This window comes from Camellia sinensis, chromosome 10 (assembly GCF_055761805.1).
Source record: "Camellia sinensis isolate YWXY chromosome 10, ASM5576180v1, whole genome shotgun sequence".
Classification (NCBI taxonomy): domain Eukaryota; kingdom Viridiplantae; phylum Streptophyta; class Magnoliopsida; order Ericales; family Theaceae; genus Camellia; species Camellia sinensis.
In genome coordinates, this window is record NC_138970.1 from 134,835,152 (window position 1) to 134,853,310 (window position 18,159).

The 18,159-nt window shown below is 37.0% G+C and overlaps 1 protein-coding gene across 1 annotated transcript; it reads right to left on the bottom strand.

Annotated features, from left to right (window-relative positions):
- Positions 1-641: 641 nt before the first annotated feature.
- On the bottom strand, positions 642-3,492 carry LOC145800708 (uncharacterized). Its single transcript, XM_082890435.1, has 5 exons — positions 3,397-3,492; positions 2,556-2,738; positions 2,078-2,413; positions 1,842-1,895; positions 642-1,001 (listed from the first exon to the last, which is right to left on the bottom strand). The coding sequence occupies exons 1-5, from the start codon at positions 3,490-3,492 to the stop codon at positions 642-644; spliced, it is 1,029 nt and encodes a 342-aa protein (XP_082746561.1).
- Positions 3,493-18,159: the final 14,667 nt, after the last annotated feature.

An 18,159-nucleotide genomic window follows, 5' to 3' on the forward strand; every position in this document is an offset into this window, starting at 1 on the left:
AATTCATCTTAGTTTAACTCTATTATATGCAAGTATAATTCAACTTTGCCATATAATAGGTCTAAGTTATTCGTCATGTTTCATTCGGAAACATCGCCAACTCAGTTCAACTCTATTATATGCAAATATAATTCAACTCGGCCATATAATAAGTCTAAGTTATTCGCTATGTTTCATTTAGAAACATCACCAACTTAGTTCAACTCTATTATATGCAAGTATAATTCAACTCTGCCATATAATAAGTCTAAGTTATTTATCATGTTTTATTCAGAAACATCATCATAAGACTGGTTAGTCTTATTGCACAAATTTCAAATTCATAAAAATAAAACTAGCATTTTATTATTACTTCGACTAATAAAATTGTGACATAAACTTTGAAAAATAAAAAACTAATGATAAAAAAATTTCAGATTGCAAGTGTTCCAGGGTCTTGGCAACTCTTTTCTATCAGTGTCTTCAAGTCGACATGCCCCACTGTTGGCAACCGAGATGATTCTATAAGGCCCTTCCCAATATGGGCCAAGCTTGCCCTTCCTAGGATCCTTCTTGTTACTGACAACTTTCCTCAGGACGAGGTCCCCAACTTTGAACTCTCTTGAGTTGACACTCTTGCTGTAAGCCCTAGCCAACTGCTACTAGTATGCCCCTAACCGAATTGCTGCTCTCTCCATTCTTTCTTCTAATAGATCTAGATCTCGGGCTAAGAGTGCCTCATTGGTCCCATCTTCCACTCTTTGGGTTCTGATTCTAGGGATGCTGACTTCCAGTGAGATAACTGCTTCAGTGCCATAAGCCATGGCAAAAGGAGACTCCCTAGTTGATTTTCTCAGCATAGTCTGATACGCCCAGAGCACATTGGGCAACTCTTCTACCCACTCCCCTTTTGCTGCTTCCAGCCTCTTCTTGATCCCATCCAAGATAGTCTTATTAGATGCTTTCGCTTGACCATTGTTCTGAGGAAAACTTGGAGTGGAGTAGTAGTTCTTGATTTTGTACTTTGCACAGAAGCTTTTGATTAGCTTACTGTCAAATTGTGTACCATTATCTGCTATTATTGCCCTTGGAATCTCAAACCTGGTGATGATGTTCTTCTATATGAAGTTCTTCACGTCAATATCTTGAATCTTCGCAAGGGGTTCAGCTTTTACCCACTTCATGAAGTAGTCAGTTGCTACTAGCAGAAACTTTCTTTGCCTAGTTGCTTGGGGTAGTTGTCTAACAAGATCCATACCCCACCGGGCAAATGGCCAAGGCTGGATACTGGGTTCAAATCTGCTGCTGGTTGATATATTAAAGGAGCAAACCTTTGACACTTCTATCAATTTCTGACATAGACTTCAGCATTCTTCTTCATGAAGGGTCACCAGTACGCCTTAGTGATGGCCCTATAAGCAAGTGATCTGCCCCCCAGCATGGTTTCCACAGACTCCTTCATGAATCTCATACAAAAAGTCCTCAACCTAGAAGGGATGTACACATCTCAAAAGGGGTCCAGTGAAGGATTTCCTATAGAGATGGCCATCTGCTATTAGGCTGAACCTGGCGGACTTCAATCTGGCCTTGTGTGCCTTTTTTCGGTCGTCTGGCAGCTTTCCATCCTTGAGGAACATCACTATTGCATCCATTCAACTTGGACCCATCTCCACACATATTGCCTCATACTTTGTTATTACAGGTTCCATACTTGGTCCTGTCAAGTAATCAATCATGATTGTCCTCGGCTCCCCCGACTTTATTGCACTAGCCAGGTTGGCTAAGGCGTCGGCGTGACTGTTGTCATCTCGGCTAACTTACTGTAGCCGGCAATCTTGGAACAAGGACAACAATCTAACAACCTCTTTAACATAGGCTATCATACGTTCATCATAAGCTGTATACTCGCCTGTTGCCTGATTCACAATAAGTTAGGAGTAACAGAAGACTACCACCTCATCGGCCTACATTGTTGCTGCCAACTTCAACCTTGCAATCAGTGTCTCATACTCTGATTCATTGTTTGAGGCCTTGAATCCCAAACGAATAGACTGCTCTATCATTCGCCCATCTAGCGATATCAACACTACTCATGCACCTGCTTTACTCCTGCACCTGCTTCTTGACGGTTTGAGCTTTCATCAACAAACAAGCAGAAGGACTTGCTGATGTAAATGTCGTAAGGCTTTGGTTTCTCTTCTTTCTTCCATTTTGCTAGAGTAGGGTTCTTGGGCCCCAGTTGGGTTTCTTCCTGCTGACCTAGGCATCCCAAGCTGCGGCTCACCAGAGTCCGACGCGAGATGGCACCAGGGGTGAACTCAGCCACAAAGTCGGCTAGAACCTGGCCCTTAATTGTTGTCCTGGGTCTAAACTCCAAGCCATATTGGCCCAACACTACTACCCATCTAACTACCTTGTCTGTCAGATCTCCTTGCTGCAATAGGGACTTCAAAGGATGCTCAGTCTTGGAAGTAGTGATTCCGTTTTTTCGAAGCCATCACCAAGGCTAGTGTCAACTTTTCCAAGGATAAGTACATGGTCTCTACACTTGCTAGGGTTTTACTCACATATTATACCGCCTTTTGTTCTCCATTTTCTTCTCTGATTACCATTGCACTCACTGCGTGCTCTGAAACTGCCAAGTATAGGAACAATTCTTGTCCAGATATTGGATTTGACAGAACTGGAGCTGTTGTCAGGTACTTTTTCAAGTCAGCCAAAACAACTTTGCACTCCCATGTCCACAAAAAATCTGTAGCCTTCTTTAACAAACTAAAAAATGGTTTACACTTATCTGAACTTCTGCTAATGAACCTGTTCAAGGCTGCTGCCTTGCCGATCAAAATTTGCATCTACTTGGCTGACGTCGAGCTCTTTGAGCCAAGAATGGCTTTGATTTGATCTGGGCTTGCCTCAATGCCCCTTCTGGTGACCAAGTACCCTAGGAACTTACTAGACCCGACTCCAAATGCACATTTCAAAGCATTGAGTAGGAGCCGATAAATTTTTAGGATATCAAAAATTGTCTTCAAGTCGGCCAGATGATTCCTAGGTTCTTTGGTCTTCACGACCATGTCATCAATGTACACTTCTACTGTCGTGTCAATCAGATGTCTAAACATCTTGGTCACTAACCTCTAGTAGGTTGCTTCTTTATTTTTCAACCCGAAAGGCATCATTCTGTAGCAGTACATCCCTTTTGAGGTGAAAAATACAGTCTTATCCTCATCAGGGGGATAAATTGCTATCTTGTGGTATCCCCTATAAGCATCTAGAAAGCTTATCCTCCCATGCCTTGAAGTGGCATCTACTAACTGATCAATCTTGGGCAGTGGAAAACTGTCCTTGGGGCAAGCCTTATTCAAGTTGGTGAAATCAACACAAACCCTCCACTTGTCATTCTTTTTTTTTTACTACCACAATGTTGGATAGCCAAATGAGGTAGTTCACCTCGCAAATGGCTTTGGCTTCCAGCAGTTTGTCCATTTCCTCCTCAACAGCCTTAACATGCATTAATGTCGACCTCCTCGCTGGTTGGATGACAGGTTTAGCTGACTTGTCTACATTGAACACCTAGCGTGTGACCTCGGGGTCAATGCCTGACATCTCATATGGCATCTAGGCCAATAATTCTATGTTGTCCCGTAAGAAAGACTCTAACTCCCTTTTCTCATCCTCGACTAAGCTTGAGCTGAGAAGGAAGAACTGCTCTTCATCCTCTTCTTGGACCAGAATTTTCTTCAAGGCTCCCTCGCTCTTCTCAGCCGGTTCTTTGCCGACATCATCTAGGACTTCTATGTCCTCGTCCTTGACTTTCACTTTTTTTGCCTCTCGTACATTGCAGTTGGATTTCATTGCTGCCATGGAGTAATTCTTTGCCTGCACTTGATCCCCTCGAACTTCCTCAATCCCTTGTTTAGTTGGAAATCGCAACAGCTGGTGCAATGTTGAGGGAACAATCCCCTTCCCAAGATTACATTGTAAAGGGAGGGGCTGTTAATTACTGTAAACTCTGTGCTTACCTTCCTGGTGCTTGCTTGCACCTCTAAATTTGTTGTTTCCAAGGGCCATGTCGGCGTTCCATTGAACACGACCATTGGGCTGCTGGATTGTTCCAAATCATCTCGGTGAAGGCCAAGCTCCTTGTAACATCTGACATACATGATGTCACAAGAGCTGCCTTGGTCAATTAAAATGCGTCTTACTTGGTATTCTCTAACTTTGAGGGTCACTACCAGAGCATCATTGTGTGGATGCTGCACCATGTCTAGGTCTGACTTAGTAAAGGACACCATCAGTCCCTGGTACTCGTTTGTCCTAGACCTCTTTTGCTGGACCTGATACACATGTTGTAAGTGTCTCACCTTTTGTGTCTCTCCTCGCATATCATTCTCATAAACCTTTGAGTGAATCACATTGATCACCCAAGGTTCTATTTGCTGTGGTTGTGGCGGTGGTGGTGGGGAAGCCTTCCATGCTCTTCCCTCGTTCTGGCCTCATCTACTTGGTTCGTCAAGTGACCCTGTCTAACCAGGTCTTCCAAGTGCGTCTTCAGGGCTTTACTCCCTTCTGTCAGGTGCCCATCCTCATTGTGGTAGGCTCAGTGCTTCCCAAGGCTCTTTCCCATGAACTCACTAGGAATCTTCTCCGGCACTCTATAATACGGCTAGTTCTTGATCCTTTCTAGAACTTTGTAAACCGGGATCCGAAATACAATGGTGACTGCCTGTGCAGCCATTAGCCCTGTTTTTTTCCTGTTAAAACCAGTATTACCTCAGCCTCGCTTCGGCGAGGCATTTCTTATCTCTTGCTTTGGCGCCTTCGTTTCTGCTCTGGCATATTTCTCGATTCGTGCCATGAGCTCTTCTATACTCTTTGGTAGAGTTTTTGCCAGTGACTTCTGACGCGTGCATTCATCCTCTGTGCCATTCTTAAAAGACACGACCGCCAACTCCTAGTTGCATCCCGGTATTCAGTTGAACACCTCATAATACCTTTTGGCGTCAGTCTTGAGGCTTTCACCGTTGCTAATTTTCAAAGCCATCAGGGAGTCTATATATCCTTAGTGGCTGCAACTTGTTTGTAACAAACCTGGCCACAAACATCTCATCCAGGCCTTCTCAACTCTTCACAGTTCCTTTCGGGAACTTGTGAAACCAATCCGATGTAATTTTTCCAAAGGATGAGGGGAATACCTTGCACAACAATGGTTCATTCCCAGTATACAAAGCCATTGAATTCAGATATAAGCCAACGTGAAAGTTCGGATCAGACTTAAAGTCATAAATTTGGAACCTCGGCATATGGAACCTTTTTGGGGCCTCAAACCTATCCAACTCCACTGAGAACGACATTCTCGGCTTGACGGGGGATGTGACCTTAGCATTCTGCCACTTCCTTTGGAGGTAGTCCCTCAAATCCTCCTTAGTCCGACCAGGAGCTCAGCTGTCAACAGATTTCAATATTTTTGGTGTGCTACTCCCAGTGTCGTTATGTGTCCTCTTGGACTTCTCTTCATTCACCGTGTCAAAACACAGGCACTTCCCCTAGATATTCCGGGGTTCTTTGACATATGTTCTCTTGGTACGAGGTGTCCTCTGCGAGTCACCTCTAACCGACTCTCCTCGCCTGACCTCCCGTGAAGGCTGATGTGAGTGCTCCTTTTCCTTGCCATGCTACGGGATTGCTAGGATTGTTTTCTGCCCCCCTTTCTGAGCATCAGTCTTGGCCCCTGGCATTGGCGTGTCCTGCAACGGAAACGGTGGTTGCATGACGTTGTTCTGCATCATGAAGTTGACAACCGATTGTAGATCTACCAACTTGTTGGCCATTTCCTTCATCTCGTCGTCCCTCCTCAGGCATCTATCTTTTCATACTTGTAGGTCGCTTTCGTTATAATACTCATCTCGGCCTGATTTCTTCAGGGCGTCTCCCTCTTTGCCAACGTCCTTATCCCCAGGATTCTGATCCCCGTACTCCTTCATTATGGTTTTCTTCCTCGTTGTTAGGATCGGCATGTTTACCACTCCCACATGGGACGTCGTTCCCGATCTTTTCCTTCTGCCCGTCATTGGCCATATATTCTTCTTACGTTCCCACAGGCGGCGCCAAATTGTGGGTGTTAATTTTTGACCACACAACCAAATGGAAAACTTAGCTGGAGAGCACCGACAGAATAGATTGAACCTGAACAACCTGTCATAGAAAGATAAGAATCCGGCAGTGGTTCTTCCGCCCGAGGGTACTCCGGCGGTCAAGTTAGTAATCAATATCTCTCAAAGATAGTAAATTGTGCTTAAACTCACAAGAAAGAACTTACAGCTCACAGTATATCACCTATTCCTAAGACCCATGGGGGTGCCTTGCTTTTATAGTCAGCACTGACCTGATCCCTGTTGAAGCCTTACTTCAGTGGACTCAGGCTCAATACTTATCCTGGACTCTTAACTAGATCGGGATAAACACCCTAAGAGCTTTATCTTTATCCAGATTGAGCTTCTCCTCTATTCTAGGACTCGTGCCCCTTACCTACTTATCTCAGATTTCGGCATCTCCACAGATAACCTTGGCCTAGCCGAGATCACCTCGGCATCATGACCAGGCCACGTGGCACTTCGGTTGATACTTCGGCGTCACCTTGGCCACGTGCTATCATTCACGAAAGATGTCCTTATACTAACTACTTCCTCCTCTTTTAACCTTCCTCGATGCTCCTCATTTGAAAAGTTCTCAAAATAGTTCTTACATCTCTCCTTAATCTCTTCATCCTTCACCAATACCTTAGAGTACTCAATCTTTATGCACTTAATTTGATTAAAATCTCTTCTTTTCATCTCTCTTATCTTAGCAAGTTTGTATATTGTCTTCTCTCCCTTCTTACTATCTCATCTAGTGTATAGTTCATCATAGGCTTTGTAGTTCTTAAGATTTTCCTCAGTTTTATCCTTCTGCTACTTTTTAAAGAACTATTTTTTCGTCTTTACTACCTCTTGAACATCATCCCTCCACCACCAAGTTTTCTTAGAGTTGGGTCCTTTTCCTTTTGACTTTCCAAGGACTTCCCTTGAGATTCTCCTCATATAATTGGCCATCGAGTTCCACATAGTGTTAGCATTATCTTCCAAGTCCCAAGTACCTTCTTCATCCATTCTATTCTTAAATATTTTTAGTTTATCCCCTTTTAGGTCTCACCATCTTGTCCTAAAACACCCACTATCGTTTCTAGCCTAGTGTTGTCCTTTAAAGCATAAATCTAGTACCAAAATCCTATGTTGAGATGTCAGGTTTTCTCTAGGAATCATCTTACAATTGTTGCATTTTAGAAGGTCCACTTTTCTAAGAAAGTAATTTATTTGGCTCCTAATTGACCCACTCTTAAAAGTTATCAAACGCTTCTCTCTCTTTTTATACATAGAATTGGCCACTACCAAGTTAGAAGCCAATGCAAAATCTAAAATATTATTTTTAATCTCATTTCTATCACTAAAACCATACCCACCATACACTCTCTCATAATCTAATTTATCTATTCCTATATGGCTGTTAAAATCTCCACCTGTAAGAAGGTTCTCTCCTATGAGTACCTTCTGTAATATCTCATTCATTTGGTTCCAAAAATCTTTCTTAGTCTGATAAGCTAATCCTACTTGGCGGGGATACGAAGTTCACTATATTCTTTCCAAAAACTAGTTTAACTAATATAATCCTATCGTCTTTTCTAATGACCGCAACTATATTTTCTACAAGACCATTGGCAACTATTATTCCTACTCCATTCTTGTATCTATCTTTGCCATTATAATCAGTGGTGGGGCCACAGTGGGTCCAGGGGAGTCACGTGCCCCTTCTGAGTTTTGGAATAATTTTTTTTTTAAACAAACATAAAGAAAATATTTTAAATAAAAAAATTATAAAATATTATTTAGAGTGAAATATTAATGACATTTTTAAAATTATGAGAATAATAATGGTTGTTTTTTTTATTAAAAATAAAGATATTACGATAAGTCTTATTATCTATAAAAATTTCAATACAATAGTGATGTCTATCATTATTGACATACAATTATAATTAATTTCAATGAAGATATGGAATTTATAGAATTATTAGTTACATTTGACATGTGAGGTTCACCCTCTATGTGTTTCTTTACTATTGGTTAGTGATATCATATGCCAATGATGACGTGGTATTACTATTATATTGACTTTTTACTAAAATTTCGTGTAAAAAATTACTTTTTAATTATATAATTTAGTTTAAAACTTATATTCATGATTTTTTTATATATTATTCATGGTATACTAATTACAAATAATAAATGTATGTATATATATATATTTATCTTTCTTAAAGTCAATCGTAAAAATTTATGTGAAATATTTTTTGTAAAAATTTTTAATGTTATAATTAATAAGTGCCTCATCTGATTTAATTTATTAGCTCCGCCACTGACTATAATATAGTGTAAAACCGGTATCCTCTATTTCCCTAACTTTCTCACCCATCCACTTAGTTTCTTATACACAAACTATATTAACTCTCATCCTAACTATGGCATCTGTTAATTCGATAGTTTTATTAGTTAAGGTTCCTACATTCCATGTGATTACCCTAAACCTATAGTCTTATACTAGCTTCTTTATCCACACCCATCTAGAAAAACACAGAAACCTTTTTCTATTTTTCACTGCACCCAAGCGTCGATGCGGCGCCCCTTACTCACTTTTCGAAATTCTTGGAGGCAGGCGCAAAGCGTCACTTAAGAGGACCGACCTAATATTTAAACGATTCAAAATAAGATTCATTTCATAAGGGATCCAAATGGTTTTTTTACGTGTTGGTTGTCGGCTACTTAACACACAACTCTCCTTCTTTACTCGAGCTTGGGACTAGCAGAGTTGTTAAATAGCCTCAGCGGAGTAATGGGGGAGTTTGTTTAAAAGAATAAAAAAAAAAAAGAAATGGGCTGGTAAGTTGTTTATTTTATACTCTATATTTTTTTAAGAAGAGTTTGACTCTTGTCTAATTTCTAATCGGATTGAAAAGTGTGGTTGACCCATAATTTGCTCAACTTTGGGCCTATTTTAAAGATTTGACAGTTTAATATATAGAGTTCGTCAAGTATATTATTTTTATAAAAAATCACATTGAACGAATATTGATAACTACTTGATCTGTTCATATTTGTGTCAACAGTTTATTTTAAAAATCATACTTCTTATTGATACAAATGTGATGTTGATTCAAATGTGATCTAATTAAGTAGCTATCGATATTCAATTAAAGAACTTTTTTTACAAAAATGATGCACTTGACGAACCGTATACATTGAACGATTTGAATTATTAAGATAAGACCTGATTTCGCACATCATAAGCCAACAATACCCGCCAATCCATAAGTGAATTGGAGACACGCCACTGCTTTTTTATAAACATTAATGGAGACCATACTGAAATCTAGATGTTATTGCACTTCTTTCATGATATGGTTTTTTAATTTATGTCTACTTGTAGATCATGGGTGCAGATGCTGCAAATGGTGTAAGATTTCTAGCCTCACATTTTTTTTTTAAAGGAAAAAAAAAAGAAATAAAAAAAGCTATCTGAAGGAACAAAACATGAAATCTATGATTGTTAGGGAGAAGATTGAGTTTGTTTGAGGGATAAGGTTGTGACAGGAGTAGTGAATGGTCTGTTTGGTATCGATTTATTTATTTATATTTTAAGTTAAAATTGATAATCAAAATTAAAAGTATATTTGCGCTTGTTTCTCAATAAGTTTATTTAAACTATTTTTGCTTCACAAGTTGGAAGTAAAAGTTACATTAAATATTATGCATAATTTTTAAAAATAAAATAAGCTATAAGTAGCTTTATAAAATGCGCTAAACAACCGTGCACAAATGTCTGATTGTTACATTTTAAGTAGAATGACACATTTGGCAAAAGTTGAATAAAATAGTTAGAATGATGTAATATTGTCACATTTAAGAATGACACATTTGATAAAAGTTTAATAAAGCTATAGTGCACAAAAAAGTCTCATTGTCACATTTTAAGGAGAATGACATATTTGGCAAAAATTTAATAAGATAATAGTGCACATATTAAAATGACGTCACATTGTCACATTTTAAAAATGGTATATTCAACAAAACTTTAATAAGACAATAGTGCACAAATGTATCATTGTCACATTTGAAGCATACCCCACCTTTGAATTCTTTAGGAAATATAGTGAAAGGACCTCACAGTATACATTTTCAAATTCAATGAGACTTAATAGTTTACAAGAAAATTTATGGGACTTTTCGATATATACTTTTCTGCATAAGAAGGTCAGGGTAAATTTTCCTAAAAAGAATAATATAGCTTTTTTTGATTTATTCATTTTTAATCAAAACCTCCATCATTTTTATAAGGGCAAATTACACAAATAGTCTCTATAGTTTGGGGCTTGTATCACTTTAGTCCCTGACTTTTCAATTGTGACACATTTGATCCTGAATTTTGAATCTTGTTTCAAATAAGGACAATTGAATATATAATTAGATTTTTCAAGGGTAAAATTGTCAATTTGATAAAATATAAACTAATTTGACAAAAAAAAATGTCAAACAAATATTTTTAATTTTTATTTCTACCTACTAAAAATAAAATTATGTAAAATTGATAAATCTTTTAGAAATTTATTTATTTTTTTTACCAAATTAATTTTTATTATGTGTTTGGATAATGATCATGTAAAATTAATTTAGGTGTGTTTGGTAACGTTTACGTTTTCAGTTTATATTTACAAAAATTTTATAAACTGATTTTTGTTTATTTTTTGTTTGTTTTTAGAAAAACATAAACTACAAACGCGTTTGGTAATTGACAACATGTTTAAAAAAATTTAAAAATATAAAAAAGAGTGAGCAATGGCAAGTGGTGGCAAGTGGCAGTGGAAGACGGTGGTGGAAATTGGTGACGGTGGGTGGTGGGTAGCTAGTGGTGGTGGGTGGGTGGTGGTGGCGGGTGGGTGAGTGGGTGGGTGACAGTGGCGGGTGGTGGGTGGGTGAGTGGGTGGGTGACAGTGGCGGGTGGTGGGTGGTGGTGGGTGGTAGTGAGTGGGAGGTGGTGGTGGCAGGTGGGTGGCGGATGGCGGGTGGTGGTGGGTGGCGGGTAGTGGTGGTGGTGGGTGGGCGGGTGGTGGTGGTGGTGGTGGCGAGTGGTGGGTGGTACTGGGTGGGTGGGTGATGGTGGCGGGTGATGGGTGGTAGCGAGTGGGTGGTGGTGGTGGTGGTGGCGGCGGATGGTGGGTGGTGGTAGCAAGTGGGTGGCAGATGGCGAGTGGTGATGGTGGTGGTGGTGGTGGGTGGGTCGGTGACGGTGGCGGGTGGTAGGTGGTAGCGAATGGGTGATGGTGGCGGCAGGTGGGTGGCGGGTGGTGGTGGTGGTGGGTGGGTGGGTGACGGTGGCGGGTGGTAAGTGGTAGCGAGTGGGTAGTGGTGGTGGTGGTGGTGGTGGTGGTGGTGGTGGCGGGTGGGTGGCAGGTGGGTGGTGGGTGGCAGGTGGGTGGTGGTAGTGGGTGGTTGGTGGTGGCAGATGGTGAATGGTGGTGGCAGGTGGGTGGTGAGTGGTGGTGGCAAGTAAGTGGCGGGTGGTGGTGGCGGACGGTGAATGGTAGTGGCAGGTGGTGGTGGTGGCGGGTGGATAACAGGTGGGTGGTGGCGGCGGCGGCGGCGATGGGTGGGTGGTGGTGGCGGCGGCGACAGCGGCGATGGGTGGGTGGTGGTGGCGGGTGGTGGCTGGTGGTAGCAGGTGGGTGGTGAGTGGTGGTGGCAGGTGGTGGTGAAGGGTGGGTGGTGGTGGCGGAAGACGGTGGTGGAAAATGATGGCGGGTGGTGGCTAATGTTGGGTGATAAAAGAAAAAAACTGAAAACTCAAAATGGAAACACATTTTTTGTGTTTTCATTTTTTGGCCAAATTTATAAACTGAGACCACTGATTTATAAATTAAAAATTTTACCAAACAAGTTTTTATTTAAGTTTTTAAAATTTTTGTAAATATAAACAGAAAACTGAAAACGTAAGTGTTACCAAACGGCACCGTAATTTTTATTAATTTTACATAATTTTATCATTGGCAGATAAAAATAATTTTAAAAAAATTTAAAATATTTTTTTGACATTTATTTTTGTCAAATTAATTTATATTTTATCAAATTGACGATTTTACCCTTAAAAAATCTAATAATATTTTCAATTGTCCTTTTTTGGAACAAGATTCAAAATTCATGGTCAAATGTGTCACAATTGAAAAGTCAGGGATCAAAGTGACACAAGTCCCAAACTAGAGGGACTATTAGTGTAATTAACCCTTTTTATAATTTTCAAAATAATATTGACACATTATCGCTAATATGTTTTTTTATAATATTTTTGTATCGAAATCATTTTTCACGGTAATATTCTTCACCAAAAAGAAAAATGAGTGCCCAAAAACTTTACTATTTATATCATGACCAGTACCAAATGAACCAGGCTTTGACTATAGAGGATTATGAATTTTCTTTTCAAAAATATATATATATATATATATAATAAATTTTACTTTCTCATAAAATTTTTAAGGGAAAATTATCAAAAAAAAAAAAAAACTATAGAGGATTATGAATTTTCTTTTCAAAAAAAAAATATATATATATATAATAAATTTTATTTTCTCATAAAATTTTTAAGGGAAAATTATCAAAAAAAAAAAAAAAAAAAGAAGACATTATACTTCCATGGTACCTTTCAAAAAAATTATAGATTCATGAAAAGTTTAACACTTTAATTATTAAAGTACATAAACTTTACCATTCATCTGATTTTTTTTTTTTTTTTGCCAAAAAAAAAAAAAAATCCACTAAGATTATAGCCTTGTAACAAAACAAACCTTAATTTTTAAATTCATTAATTTAAATCCTAATATTTTAATTTATTTTCAATCTAAACCATCTACTTATTTTTGTTAAGTAAAACTGACGAAAAAAAATAATATTTTAGTTATTAAATTCAATAGAAAAGAATATTTTAGACAATTTGTATACACTTATATTAAGGCCTCGTTTGGCATGTGTATAGCGATCCCGATATTCCCTGTTGTTATTGAACCGTAATCCGGACTCGGTTCCGTAGATTTGTTGTTGTTGTCTCATTCTCTTTTCTGTCCCTTACTCTTTTTCTTAGAGTTTTGGATTGTGTTGGACTTGTTGGGTTATGTTGGTTGTGTTTTAAAACCTAGAATCTTTGCCCAGTTTTTGACCTCTCCGCTCGAGCGGGGGTTTCGGCGCTCGAGCGGGAAAATCATCTTCCCAGTATTTCCTCTGTAGTGTTGGACGCTCGAGCGTGAGGTTTGACGCTCGAGCGGGAGTTTGTGTGAGACGCTCGAGCAGGGGCCTGTCCTGCAAAACTTCTGGATGGTTGTATCCGCCGCTCGAGCGGGAGTTTGTGAGTGAGGCTCGAGCGGGGGTTTCCACGCTCGAGCGGGGCGACCTGTATAACACACCGAGATTCAGCTTTTTGAATCACTTTTTGATTTCCTTTCTCTCTCTTACTTTTCCGAAAAAGCCATTGGAGAGCACCTCACTCTAAAACCTAACTTCTCTCTTAGGATTGATCTAGCTAGAGTGTTTTCCTCACCTTGGGTTTTTGTAAGAAATGTGTTGATCGTCGAGGGCTTCGTTGTGATCCAAGAAAATTGGGATTTGGAGCACTTTGATTTCGGGTCATCTTCTCCATTTGAGTTCTCCATTTGAGGTAGGGATTCTCCTTGTTCTTTTTCAATACTCCGTCTATAGATAGACATGTGGTAATTTTTATATTGCATGAAAATTGTACCATGTTGGATTGTTTGAAAATCATGAAATAAACCTAGGGTTGGTTGTGTGGAGAATGGTTTTGGCTTCATTGATTGTTGTCTTGGCTAATTAAAATATAAATTAGCATGTTGTAGTTAAATGAAGAAAAGCCCTAAATTATATTTTGGTTGGGTAAATTAAAATAGGGGTTTGTTGACCATTGTGTGTAAATCTCTTTTGTCAAAATGAGTGTGGTAAGGGTGTTAATGCCTAAGGGATTATCCATGGCTTTGGAGTTGATTTTATGGAAACAAGATTAGTGGAGTTGGTTTTGTGATAACAAAAAGGAAATGGAATCGTTTTTGTGAAAATGAGGAAAGTGTGTTCGAAATAAGTTTTAGAATTGGATTGTTGTGTCTTAAGTGTTGAACACACATGTAGAAGTTGTTTCTTTAACTACCATGTTAATATTGTTGTTGGGTTTGTGATTCACGATATTTGAGTCTTTTAATAGATGTACTAACTATATTCATCTAGAGGTTTTGTGCATGGTCATCGGTGGAGGATGACACGGTTGTGTAGAATTGTCGGGTATGCATTTTACCATTGATTAATTGAACATCGTATGTGATGAAGTGCTAGATACATTATGTATATGTATATCTGCTCGGAAGGAGATAGTCATGTGTTCATATACTTTAACACATTGCTAGTGTCTTGATAGTTTATGTATATGCATTATACATGTTGGTTATGCCTTGATGTGGTGTGATTGTTGGTGTTATACCCTGCGCTAATAATCAAAGGTACCGTTACCTTCCAGCTAGCGCCTGGAGAACTGTCTGCGCTAATAATCGAAGGTACCATACCCCTCCAGCTAGCGCCTGGTAAACTGGCTTGTTGTTGTAAAAGGTATATTGTTGGCTTACTACGCACATAGCTAGTAGAGCGAAGTTGGTTGTAGTTATTTCCGTATATTGTTGGCTTACTACGCACATAGCTAGTAGAGCGAAGTTGGTTGTAGTTGTTTCGTTGTAACTGAAAATATCATGGATTTTGATTGGTTACAGTTCGGAGGACCGAGTTACTCCATTGGTTGATTGTATACATGTTGGTGGGTTGTAAATTTATATTTTTACAAAGATATGCATGTATAGTTATGATAGTAATGGAAACGAACCAAAAGGTCTTTTGTCTTTTGGAAAGTGTGGAGGAGAACGTATGTTTTAAAGATAAACAAGTTTGAAAAGGTACATCTGAGTATGTATAGGAAATGGAAGAGAGTATCGGGCTTAGTGAGATTACTTCCTAAGTATTTGTTGATGTTATGAAAGATTGGGAATGGGGGTTAATGAAAGGAAAAAAAAAAAAAAAAAAGAAAGACAAACCACTTGTAGCGTTGAATGAAACGGTTGTTTCCGAGAAAAGTTCATACATATATATTTTGTATAAACTGTCACATTACTATTATAGTATGAGAATGAGTGTTCATGATCATAGTTATCTGTAAGTTGTTATTGTTGAGGATCATGTTGAGTTCCCTACTGGACTATATGTTCATCCCACGTTGTTGAATTTTTTTCAGGTATTAAGCAGGTTGAGCTGCAAGATTTGGATCTACTTGTTTACTGGCCACGGGGCCTCAGTTATGTTGGCGGAATGCCATTATTGTAAAAGGGTTACACCCTTCTTCTTGTACCTTAAGTGATGTAAGCCCAAGGGCAATTTATTAAATATGTTCATGTAATATTTACTTTGCATACGAATGAGAGTATCGTTAATCACTTCTACGGATTGAATATATGAGTTTATTTCCGCATGTTATCTTTGTAATTGAATTAAGCTAATGAATTTGGTAATGACTTCGAGTAATAAAAAGTGGGGTGTGACAAAGTGGTTTTTTTAGCCAAAAAGTAAAAAAGTTATTAAAAAAATCAAAAAGCCAACAACCCATACCAAAAAGTCAAAGATTTTCTTTTCTCTTTACTTTTTGCACATCTTTTCGTAAAAAGCCAAAAATTCATCCCAACATACTAGTTTTTTTTACATCACATTTTAACTAAAAAACCAAAAAGTTACTAAAAAAACTTGTTTCCAAACGTCGCCTAAGTATAACGATTAAAATATTTTTTTTATTAAATTTTATAACAAAAATAAACAAATAATTTAAATTGTAAACAAATCAAAAGATTAAAATTTAAATTGATAAAGTTAAAAATTTATAATTTTTTTACTGTAAGACTCAAATCTTGAATTATTATTTTTTCCTTATAATTCCCCAATTTTTTAATAGGTCTTATTAGTATTATATCAAAAAACTTGGTTCATGTATTACTAAACTAAAAGTAAATTTCATGGAAATAAAAATTACTTTATTTGGTTTTGAATTTTCAAAAATAATTTTTGAATTTTTAATTCGTATTTTTTTTGTGTGTAGTGAATCTTTCTAACATATTTTAGTTTTTTTTTATTTATTTTAAATACATCTAATTTAGACATACTTAAAAATATAAAATTTGTGAAATACATAAAAATACATAACAAGTACAAAAATTCAGTAAATATTTTGCCATGAGCACCAACACCACATAAGGAGCACCTCATAAAATTTTTACTCTTCCTTTGGTTTATTGGAATGATATGAGATGTAATATAATAGTCATTTTTTCAGTATTTTTTTTTTTTTAATTTTTTTTATTTATAGAATGATCATTTCATACAATAGTAAACAATGATTACATTTATAATGTATTTTTTTTTATCATTATTTTAGTAAATCAAAAGTAAAATAAATATTTTTATGAAATGAGTATGTAACCACCCCAAACTATCTAAGAATTTCATAAATGCTACTCTGCACGTCTCATTTTATGTTTTTATTATTTTATATGTAAGGTATCCTACATAAGTTTACGCATATCAAACAAAGTTCCTATAACCCAAACAAGACTTCCAAAACAAATCCCAACTCGGTGGCCAAACCCTTAGGGTGTGTTTGATTGGACGGACTGGAAAATGGGGGATTAGAATCCATCGGACTTGAGTCCTGGGACTGTGAATCCCCCGGACTATTTGGTCAGATTGGATATGTATCCTGTGTTTGTTTTTTCATGGGATTAGATGTCTGGATAGGACTATTTTCAGTTAATCCAACGTTTGGTTGGACGGACTGGATAGGATAAATGAACAAAAGACTATTTTACCCTTTTTCAATTGTTTACTATGTAATAGCAATATTAAACATATCTTTAATATTTTAATTATTTTTAGTAAACATTAAACATACTAATGGTTAAATTTTGTTTAAAGATATTTAAACATACTAATATTGATAAAAAAATTTGACTAGTATAGATTATTTTTATTTAAACAAATAAAAATTTATTGTTGAAATTAAACATACTAATGGTTAAATGTTTAAATTTTTATTTAAACAATTAACATTGAAATTATTTTGATGTACATATTATGTTTAAACAATTAACAATTAACAATTAAATAAATGTTGATGTATAGATTATGTTTAAACAATTAACAAATGTTGATGTAATTAACAATTAACAAATGTAGATGTAATCAAATGTTGACGTATTAAAACATAATTTAATAGATGTTAAATAAATATACATGTTGATGTACAGATGTTGAAATAATTTAGTAAACATGTTGATGTACAAATGTTTAAATGTTTAAATAAAACATAATTTAAATAAATGAAATTATTTATTGTTGAAATTAAACATTTAATTGTTTAAATAAAACATCTATTAAAACATCTATTAAATTTAAACAATGAAATTAAATAAAACATAAACAAAATTTTAAAATAAAATATCTATAAAAAATTATTTTAAAAAATTAAATAAATAAAACATTAATAAAAAGTTAAATAAAATTATTTTATTTTTAAATTGAGACATTTAAATTTTATTGAATTTTATTAAATATAATACATAATTAAATTGTAGAGGGTCAAAATGGTCATTTTCGCATATAATCTAAACAGTGATTAGTCCCCCACTTTCTGTCCCACCCCCCCAGGACAGGATAGTCCCCCATATGGGGGACATGGAGTCCGGCTGGACATGGAGTCCGCCGGACTAAAAAAAAATCAAACGACGGATAAGGAGCACTATTTGGATTACAATCCAAATAGTGGATAGTCCCCCCCCATAGTCCCCCCAATCAAACACACCCTTAGGGTTTTCACTTCTCACTCTTTGACAACTCTTCGGCAACTTATAGGTAAGATATTTTAAATAACAACTATGCTAGGGACCTCAGCACCCCCACTGATATTTCTTTGGCCAATTTTATTTTATTTTATTTCTTTTCTTTTCTTTTCTTC